Raw genomic sequence first — 11347 nt, 5'->3', positions numbered from 1 at the left:
GGAGGCTGAGGCGGGTGGATCACCTGAGGTCGGGAGTTCAAGACCAGCCTGACCAACATGGAGAAACCCCGTCTTTACTAAAAATACAAAAAAATTCACTGGGCATGGTGGTGCATGCCTGTAATCCCAGCTACTCCAGAGGCTGATGCAGGAGAATCGCTTGAATCCGGGAGGTGGAGGTTGCGGTGAGCCGAGATCACGCCATTGCACTCCAGCCTGGGCAACAAGAGTGAAACTCCATCTCAAAAAAAAAAACAAAAAACAAAAAACAAACAAAAAACCAGGATAAGAGATCATAATTTCCTACTCAAATGTGGGCTGTGACTTCCTTCCAAAGACTTTGTACAGTACAGAAAGTGTGTGGGGGGTGGGGAGGGGAGGGGAGGGCAAGTAATGTTATACAGTGGAGAAACCTAACAAACTCTACTTCAGCCAGGTGATCAAGGTCCAACATCAACAGTCATAAAAAGTTGGTGGTATTGACTGGACACGATAGAAATGGCACTTTACTAATGTGGTGTTTCCTCCCCAAAGCCAGTCTAAACATAAGAAAACCACCAGCCAAATTCCAAAGGAGGAGCATTCTGCAAATCTGATGTTCTGGTGCAGATAGGAGTTTTAAAACATTATCTGAGTATGCCTCAATACGATCAAGGTCACCAAAAACAAGAATAAGAAACCAAAACCATCACAGCCAATAGGAACCCAAGGACACATGACAACTAAAAGTAATGCGGTGTCTTTGATGAGATCCTGAATCAGAAAATGTGTATTACGTAAAAACTCGGGAATTCTGCAAAATTCACTAACATTTCAGTTAGTGACAGTGTATACTGGTTCATTCATTTGTAAGATGTTAATCAAGTGCAGGGTGCTGGGAACTTTCTGTATGGTGTTTGCAATTTTTCTGTAAAGCGGTACTAAAATTAAGGTCTATTTTAAAATACAAATATAATATGAAATGGTAGAATGTAAAAAACAACTAGGATTTTTTTGGGACACACATTATCTTGCTTCTCTTTACTAACGCTTAAAAAAGATGGACCTTTTGTACCACTAGACCATAATTCACGGACAGTGGTAGTCATATTTGATCAGTTCCAAAAATTTATTTTCTGGGCTATTTATTACATATACTTTGAAAAAAGGATGATTATTAAAAATCATACTGGCCGGGTACAGTGGTTCACATGCCTACAATCCCAGCACTTTCAAAGGTTGAGGCAGCAGTTCAAAACCAGCCTGGGCAGCAAAGGGAGACTCTCTTACCCAGGGAAAAAAAAAAAAAAAAAAACCATGTTTGGAAACCAACATGTTATATATGAATATATATAACATCACTTTCAAAAAACCCATTCACCATTCCTAGAATAAAGCACAGCCTACAAAACTACCTATTTAAATAATAAATTATAAAATATTAGAACTGCAAGGAACTTGAGATGCCTTCTACTCCAACCTCCTGATTTTATTAATATGGACACTTACAATAAAAGAAATGATTAGTGTCAAGCCTACTAGTTGGAAATAACTAGGTCTGGTCTTTCAACTCTCAATACTAAAATCTTCCCCCAGACAGTGGTTCCATTCTGGTTATAGATTGGTCTCTTAGAAATATCTAACACTGTTTTAAGTAACATTCTAATATCTAAATCTTTAAGTGTGTTCTATAAAGGAAAAAGTATGGTGGCAGAAGAAGTGGGGAATCTTCCAGCGTTATTAACCCTGCATTCATAACCTTCCTTAAACAGTAAGTTTAAAAAAACAGTTTTTCATTTACATTTAGTCCTAGCGTTATACAGGTAACTAAAATTATAAAGGTGATAAATTCTGAATTTGGTTCACTATTTACAAATAAACCACATTTAAACTGCCACTACTTATGGGTTACACACACACACACACACACACACACACACACACACACACACACACACATATATATATATATAGAGAGAGAGAGAGAGAGAGAGTTCTTTTTCTCACTATTGCACCAAGAGAAATGAGGAAAGAATTCATCAAGATTATGTAATGGCAAGTACTGTGATTAGAAAGATAGCAACTTTGGTCAGTTAACTTCTGACTGCAAGAATATGTTGGTTCATAGACTAGAATGACTAAATCCAGTATCACCAAGCAAGATAAAGCCAAGCTAAATTAGGCCCCAACTATGATTGACTGTCCTCAATTTTAATATGCTGATGAGACATACACCCTTGGTCTCTCTAGATGACCAGTAATAAAAAGGAGGATTCTGATGCTGCTGCAGTGTAGGCACCTGGAGCGACTCTTCAAGCTTGTGCCTGGGTCACAGACCAGTAGTATTATATGTAGCCTGCTGGTTTTGACAACACAAAACAATTCTGTAATTTTCCTATCTGAACAAATACCTTAGATAGAGAGCCCAGCAATAATCAGTGCATCATCTGGAGACACCATGATCTTATCGACATAAACTATCAATCCCAAGAGGTAATGCAGACAATGTCAGAAAAGCATTCCTTGGTACCAAGAGTGGGGCATTAGGATTATTCGCTGCTGCCACTATTTCCTCCTGCTACAAAAAAACAAAGAGGCCTTCTCTTTCTGTTTTGCTCTAAGCTTAGTATTAATCTGTTTAATTCCTCTACTTCATTCAAATAGTCAACTAGGAGTGATATAATCTACTTGTACGTGAAAAATATGTCAATCAGGAAATCCATAAGAGCAGGCAAAAATGTTACGTTTTCTGGCAAGCAATACATATTCAGGAAGATAAAATGGAAAGAACACAGATATGAGTGAACAATTTTTATTGAAACCCTCAAAGATTAAAGAGGACCAAATGGTGAGTTTGGGTACCATAACAGAAAATCTCACCTAACTGTACCATCATTCACAGGAATGAACAAACCCAAACACGACAAAATTCAAATTCTCATGTAATTGCTACAAGTGAATGTAAATGAACTAATCATTTTATCATAACCTTCCTTTAATCATACGAAAAAGGGAATTTACATGGCATAACAAAAGATATGCAAAACTTAATGAAAACACAATTCTCTTAAATTTCTTAAACTTATTTTTAAAGGATGCAGAATGCACTTGAAATGATTAAATAACTTAAGCTGATTCTTTTTTTATTGCAAACTGTTTTAACATCAGCTTAACCCCATGCATGGTATTCAAAAGAACACAGCTTTCGAATTAGAAAGATCACTTAAATTAAAAAGAGAAATTAAGAACTAAATTAGGAAAAGGCTGGATTTCTTTTGAAAGGAATCTTCAAGTACCAATATGTATAGAGAAATACTAATTTTGGTTACAGTTTCCTCCTTACTGTTAAATATACAAACTATAATACCTTTCAAAATAAAATACCCACATAAGATAACTTTAATAAGAAATATTCAAGCCAGAACTTGGAAAAACATTTAGCAAGAAATTTACTGGGCTGATAATGTCTTAATTTGTGATCATTCAAACATTTGATGATGTGTCTCCTTTTGTAGACCCCAGGCTCTCTCCCTTTTGGTCCCCAGTTAAGAGACATTCAGTTGGTTGTACTTGAGACAACCTGCAATAATTTCATTTAGAGGAAAAATATTTTGCAATATAATGACAGACCAAGAAGGAAGAGAAGGTGGGTGCTCTGGAGAAAACTTATATGAGAAAAACACAAAATTATCACTTGAAAATAAAAAGATTTTTTTTTCCAAAGGAATGCTGCACCCATTTCACTTAAGATTAGAAATCCAGGTTAAAGGCACTGGGATGTACTCCTCACCATGAATAGACTCTCAATTACACTTATTCATATGTCTGAGTCTATTGCAATCAGCCTGCTTGCTGAGTGCTTCCATGACACTCTTACATAAAAACCTAATGTAAATTAAACATGTTTGAAACCGTTTATAATGTAACTAGTTTTATAAAATATCCAGAGTTGCTAATAAAGCACCAAGAAAAAGAGAACCTCAGGGGGAGGACTCAGATCCTTCCTACAAGGTCACCCTTTTATAATATTCTCTAATAGGACCTCCAGAATGACAACAGTCATCTTTGACATGTCCTACCTATGTAAATCTTAGGGATGTAGAACGTTGCTGTGGTGACTATACCCAAATGCCACTTTTCATTATAAATAGTTAAGAGACATTTTACAAGATTTCATGGCTTACTCTTAAAAAGGTAAAATAGGTGCAACTTTCCTTTAAGAAAGTCTTTATTTTATAATATACCATTAATATTTTGATGTTCCCTTCAGTAAACACTGATATAACTACACTGGGACTACCAAAGAACTGTGTAGTAGCTATGGTTATCTACAAATACCGTTTTCACTTGAATACAGTATTTGCACATTTTTTAAAAAAACATTGTACGAAACAAAATTATATAAATGAAAGCCTCAAAGAAATATCCATCACTAGGTTTTTGAGCTGAAGTGACCAAAGACCATAGTAAATGAAAACATTTCTAAACATGATGTAAACATAAATGAAGTAATGTAAAAACATCAAGGTATTCAAATCTACTGTATTGCTATTTTCACCCTTAACGTATCTTTCTACATAGCTTTCTCCTTTTGGAACGGTAATACATGGGGCAGTACATTATTTTCATAACCTTATGCCATCAAATCAATTAATACAGATGCTTGACACATTTAATTATACAAAATCAATTTGCTTCAAGATACAAAATTAATGTTGATATGTAATTAATGAAAAAAATAAGATGTTAAAAAGATAACTATAAGAATATCCAGATATATGCTGTATTCCCACTGATATAGATCTGATCAATAAAACATCAACACATTCACTTAGATACTGATTTAATCCATGGATCAAGGCCATATTTTCAAAGTATTTTAAGGATGCCAGGACACTGCAAAAGCTGGAGAAAAGAGCTGAGGAACAATATATGCTTGCTAAACAAGAACTATGTTTATTTAGCTAGTGAATACCTAGAGTAATAAATTTTTACTTCATGATAGCAATCAGGCTCGCAAACACCCAGAAATAGGAATTAAGGGTTTTAAATGTAGTTATAAAGGTCATAAAAAGTCTGATTAGACTGAGGTACATTTACTCAAAAGTTTGAGATTCATTAAGTGGTAGCAAACAAAATAATTCCTCAGACAAATGCACATTTTTCAGTATACATATTAATGGGGGGAGGAGGGAAGAAGAATGTGCATTAACTGGTGAAATCCACCAAGATGCATATCAATATTCTGTTACACCAAACAGTTTGAAGACAAGGGAAATGTTCTAATATAATTTCAGATTATGTTTCATTTGGCTAAAATAGAGCTTAAGGTTGCTTTGCCATATTAAAAGTTTACTACAATAATTTTTCACATAAACATTTAGACTTGAACTCCAGGACTAAATATGGCATGATTACTTTGCTTTTAATCTGTCAAATAGCTAAAATCGACAATTTAAAAACTACAACAAAGAAAAAGTTGAAGCAGTGTGACTCTTACATCATTGAACCACTTCTAATGGTTAACTGTTAGTATTTAACAAATTCAAAGAGTTAATGAATCCTTGCATTCATTCAGTCTTCTGTGCCTTAGCTAGGATGCATAATTACAAAAGACAGCAGATACTGTTAAAAGCTTCAGGACAGAAAGTGCTTGACGAAGTTACAGTTCTCAAGTGTGTTTGGTGAGAGTATAAGGGCAGATGCGCTGATGAAAACCATTACGAGAAGAGTCAACTTTGTGTTAAAGTGTTCAAAGATGTCACCTTAAGCAGAAAAAAAGCTTTAATAACGTCTTCTTTTAGGCATTTCCAGAGTCTACATCGTTAGTGTTGTAAATTTAACAGGACATCTTCATATGGTTATTGTTTGTTTCTATTTCTCTCCTGAAAAAAAAAACAAACAAACAAAAGAATTACAATGAAAACTCTCATTATTTAAAGATTTAAACTATATGCACATATAATGTAAATCATCTCCACATAAAGTTCAAGTACTAATTCAAGTAATTAAAAACAATTGATAATTACCTCTATAAACCATAGTGAGATTATTACCACAAAACATTTTAAATAAAGAACTCCCAAACACAAAGACCTATTTCAGGAGAGTATAGATCCTCTCCACATCCCTATTGTTTGTTTATGATGAAAATATAATAACATCGTTACAACCTTTCAATGAGTTTTTGATCTTGAGGTGTCAAACAGACTAAAAGCTATTGGCTGAGGCAGGGGTAGGAGAAAAAGGTTAAAACTTGCATTAAACTGCAGTACAATTGCATTCAATGAAGATTTCAGATTAATAAAAAAACTTTAAATTACAAATTTCCTCCATATCTTACACTCTCTCTTTCAGCACACTATAACTTTTGCATTAAAAGTAAGACGAGGCCGGGGGCAGTGGCTCACGCTTGTAATCCCAGCACTTTGGGAGGCCAAGACAGGTGGATCACCTGAGGTCAGGAGTTCAAGATCAGCCTGACCAACATGATGAAACCCCGTCTCTACTAAAAATATAAAAATTAGCTGGGGGTGGTAGCAGATGCCTGTAATCCCAGCTACTGGGGAGGCTGAGGCAGGAAAATCGTTTGAACCCAGGAGGCGGAGGTGGCCATGAGCCGAGATCGCACTGTTGCATTCCAGGCTAGGCAACAAGAGCAAAACTCCATCTCAAAAAAAAAAAAAAAGATGAGTGTTAGACAAATTCAGTTGAATGCTGGCTTATAACATAAGTGAGAGAAAATTATAATTCCGATTTTAAAAAGCAAAAACTACTTGAACAAAAGTTAAACTGAGTCAAATAATGTTTATTAGTAATCAAATATTTTAAATATTTCTGATGAAAAAATGACTAGCATTGTACATGCCTATCAACTGAACACATCAAGTAGTTTGTACAACCTTGTTTTAATGTGTAACTTAGTGGTTCTAAAACAAGTATCACAGTCACCTACCTGGATGGCACATCTGGGCCCCAGAGGTCTGATGTGGAACCTGAGAATCTGAATTTCTAACAAGTTCACAGGTGATTCTGGACTGCTGGTCCAGAAACTGCACTTTGAAAACCACTGGTGTTTAACACATTATGAGACTCTCACTGTGCTTTTGCTACTCTCATTTTATTTTTGCATGAGTAAAACATGTTCTGTAACAAATACAAATCGTATTTTGCAAGTGGTCAATTTAGTTTTCCATCCCCTGAAAACTGTACTGTAAATTTCAAAGAGAACCTCAGCTGTTTGTTACTAAAAGTCCTTTCTTTTTTATTTTAATACATTCCTGGAACTTGCAGAGCATTATTTCATACATAAAGCTAATAAAAGAAATGTCCTACTACATAACTATAAAATGAAACTATTTCATAGACTAACGAGTATCGGTGAGATACACTGAAATGGAATAACAAAAATAGACACAGCTAGCTAGATTAAGTACATTTCAAAAGAGTAAGCAAAAACAAAAATCCCACAATATCAGCAAAGGAAGAAAAGATAAAACAAGGATTTGGTAGCATGAAGCTGTAGTCTAATTTTACAAAGGTCCTACAACTTTTCACAAACCAGATGAAACATAAAGAAAGTTTAATTCACTGCTAAAGGAAACAAATAGCTTTAGATGAGAAATTTGGAAGCATACTCTAATAAGCTAGATACAAAATACATAGAGAGATTAAGTAAAAAGATGTAACGGCAATCTGCTTGTTCTCCCCATAAAATAACTGATCAAAACTTAAGAGAAATTTCTCAACTCCATGAAGACTCCTAGAAACTACAGGAAAAAAACGCAACTTTTCTTAAGGATAAGTTAGACAAAGAGTAGTTTAATGCCAGTGAGATGATCAGTTATAACAATGAGGACCACGTGTTGTGCTGTTTCAGTTTGAATTATAATCAACTATGTACTTTACATGAATCACTAAAATATACAGATTACATATATGTCTATCTATATATAAAATGCATAACTCCCAACTCAATGGACAAGGGGAGAATAAAGAAAATACCCCAAAAGGACAGAAAAGTTAAGAATGAGTTTGAAAAAAATCTAGATTAGAAAGCACAAGAGGGTGGAAATAAACATTTATATCATTTAAACTAGGAGTCACAATAAATGTAGGCCCATCAATGAAACCACCAGATACCAGCTAAAAAAACTTTAAAATCCCATCATACATAATTTATAAGAAATAAACCTAACACACAAAGAAACAGAAGTTAAGACTAACAGAGACATACAACAACACAAAGCAAATGAAGACTCATACAACTATACTAATAACAGACAGTGGACTTAAAGCCAAAACCACTGTTGGAGACACAATGGTCACCACATGCTACATAACAGTTTTTGAAAAGCTGTACCAATACTAAACTAAAACTACAATTTTAAATATATTAGTAAGTTGTCAAGTACAAAGAGAAGCTGACAAATTTCTAAGAGAGCAGGAGAACTTAACACATTTACACGTTAGTAAAAATACAGATTGAGTACACAGAATACGGAAAACTGAGACAAATAATTACAAGGTACATATTTTACCAAGGTATACAATGAACAACTATCCAGTGAATCTTAATATAATGTCAAAGAATTAGTACCATACAGATCACATTTTCTGACATCAATTTTGGAAACAAAACAGATAACAAGGAAAAAATTCATGTTTGGTATTTCTAAAACACAGTTCTAACAGTCTCCAAAACATCATAATGGAAATTAGAAAAGAGAAACAAAATTAAAAGCTGACGTTTTAGAGGGGGAAAAAAAACAATAGAAAAGTCTCTGAAATTACTGATTTTTAAAAAATGAAGTCTAGATATGAACACTTAGTATTATTAGTAAATGAAAATGTTAATCATGCTAATATGCCAATAAATCTGAATGTGAAAGACAAAAAAGTAACAACTTTAAAAAGGTGGAGTTACTAAGAAGTGCTTGGATTCAGTATATATTTGAAAGTAACGTCAACAAGACTTACTGATGGATTAGATCGGGGTTAGAAAGAAGTATCAAAGATAAGCCCAGAACTTTTGGCCTAAGCAACTGAAAGGAGAGTGGTATCATCCCATCTCCTCTACTAAGATGAATAAAGTTTGGAGCAGGCAAAAGAACAGGAGTTATGGCCGGCCACAGGGGCTCACACCTGTAATCCCCGCACTTTGGGAGGCTGTGGCAGGTGGATCACCTGAAGTCAGGAGTTCGAGACCAGCCTGACCAATCCCATCTCTACTGAAAACACAAAATTAGCTGGCCGTGATGGCACATGTCTGTAATCCCAGCTACTCAGGAGGCTGAGGCAGGAGAATCACTTGAATCCGGGAGGCGGAGGTTGCGGTGAGTCAAGATCGCGCCACTGCACTCCAGCCTGGCCAAAAAGAGTGGAACTCCGTCTCAAAACAACAACAACAACAACAACAACAACAACAACAACAACAACAACAACAAAAACAAAAAACAAAAAAAAAAACAGGAGTTACAGTAAATTTAGGCTGCTTATGAGACAACTAAATAAAGATGTCAAATAGCCAACTGGATACATGAGTAGCAGACAGGAGAAAAAGGTCCAGGTGGAATACAAATTTGAAAGTCCACAGTGCATGGTAAAAATCCATCAACTGAACTCAAGTCCTCCAAAACTTTATGATCCATTTTTTAAGAACCTCTGCTTTAAGACCAAAAAAACCCCACATTTATATTAGCAAGATGGACTGTGTCTGACAGTGTTACTATTAAAATATTTTAACACAATATCTATGGGCATACTATCAGCTATAGATCACTAGAAGCGTGAGACTAAGAAACGAACGAAGAAACGAGTGCAGTAGCTCACGCCTGTAATACCACACTTTGAGAGGCCGACGCAGGTGGATCACCTGAGGTCAAGAGTTTAAGACCCGCCTGGCCAACATGGGGAAACCCTGTCTTTACTAAAAATACAATAATCAGCCAGGCGTGGTGGCATACACCTGTAATCCCAGGTACTCAGGAGGCTGAAGCAGGAGAACTGCTTGAACCCACAAGGTGAATGTTGCAGTGAGCCAAGATTGCACCACTGCACTCCAGTCTGGGAAACAGAGCCAGACTCCGTCTCAGAAAAAAAAAAAGGAAACAAAGAAAAAGAAAGAAAGAAATTATGAGCTATCAGTGATACTATTAACTTGTGATGTTATTATAAAATGAGGTATTACATAGTTAACATCATAATTACATGTACTGGTATGTTGTTGGAAAGTAACTTGGGGATAAAGGAAACCTGAATTACACAAAAATAGCCACGATCCCATATACCCGGAGAAGGACTAAGCCCCTAGTTATAGTTTAGAAGAAGACACTTTGGACAGATTCTGAAATTTAAGGGCTGAATCTCTTGAGGAAAAACTAAGAGGTACAGGGCTTCTTCCCCACCGTGAACTAAGCAAATACACTGGAGACCAGCATAGGATCCTAGAGCAAAGACTGGAATTTGTCATATGGAAATGAGCCCGGAAGGAAGTTTACTGCGAACTCCTGTCTTTTTCAGAGAGGTTAACAAAGGAGCTAAGACTTCCCTAGACTTCAAACCAGGAAACAGCCTGAAAACCAAGACTTTCTTCAATGTCCTAAAAGGAGCCTACCGCATGCCCTTAACAAGACAAGACAGATAAATGACTTATTCTCCTTGTAATCTTCTGTAGGTTTATCACCATTAGCAATATTTCAGTAACCAGAACTGAGTCTAAATGAGCCACAAGGGAAAAAGTAACTGTGTATCTAAAAGGCCATAGCATTCAAAAGGAAAAGAAGAATAAACACTGAGAACATAAATAACGATAAAATAGAACTGCTGAAGAAGGGCAGTGAATATCTGAAAAAGAGAAAAAGCAATCATATTACTTGATATGAAATGCAACGAACAAGCCAGGAGCAGTGGCTCACACCTGTAATCCCAACACTTTGGGAGGCCGAGGTGGGCAGATCGCCTGAGGTCAGGAGTTCGAGACCATCCTGACCAACATGGAGAAACCCCATCTCTACTAAATAATACAAAATTAGCTGGGCGTGGTGGCACATGCCTGTAATCCCAGTTACTGGGGAGGCTGAGGCAGGAGAATCGCTTGAACCCAGGAGGTGGAGGCTGCGGTGAGCCAAGATCACGCCATTGCACTCCAGCCTAGGCAATAAGAGCAAAACTCCATCTCAAAAAAAAAAGCAACAAACATAAAAACAATTTTGTAGCTTAGAATCTTGATTTTCAAATTGAAAAATTCAGTAGATTAATTAAGGGAGAAATGGTCACTGCTTCATTTGTGGAGTAGAATATTAAATCCAAGAAATATCTCACATCACAGAGCAAGAATAAAGAAACGGAAAGCACCAAAAAAAACAAA

General features: G+C 35.9%; 1 protein-coding gene across 2 annotated transcripts in view; it reads right to left on the bottom strand.

Annotated features, from left to right (window-relative positions):
* Positions 1-2775: 2775 nt before the first annotated feature.
* Positions 2776-11347, bottom strand: part of YTHDF3 (YTH N6-methyladenosine RNA binding protein F3) — a 43663-nt gene continuing 35091 nt past the window's right edge. For both annotated transcript variants that reach the window (XM_017893478.1, XM_017893479.1), the window contains one exon: positions 2776-5864. In XM_017893478.1, the coding sequence (XP_017748967.1) occupies positions 5841-5864 (24 nt within the window). In that variant the 3' untranslated portion in view covers positions 2776-5840. The remainder of the gene's footprint in view (positions 5865-11347) is intronic.

This window comes from Rhinopithecus bieti, unplaced genomic scaffold, assembly GCF_001698545.2.
Source record: "Rhinopithecus bieti isolate Rb0 unplaced genomic scaffold, ASM169854v2 scaffold_21726, whole genome shotgun sequence".
Classification (NCBI taxonomy): Eukaryota; Metazoa; Chordata; class Mammalia; order Primates; family Cercopithecidae; genus Rhinopithecus; species Rhinopithecus bieti.
The sequence above is the reverse complement of the archived record's forward strand: the minus strand, read 5'-3'. Positions and strand labels throughout refer to the sequence as shown.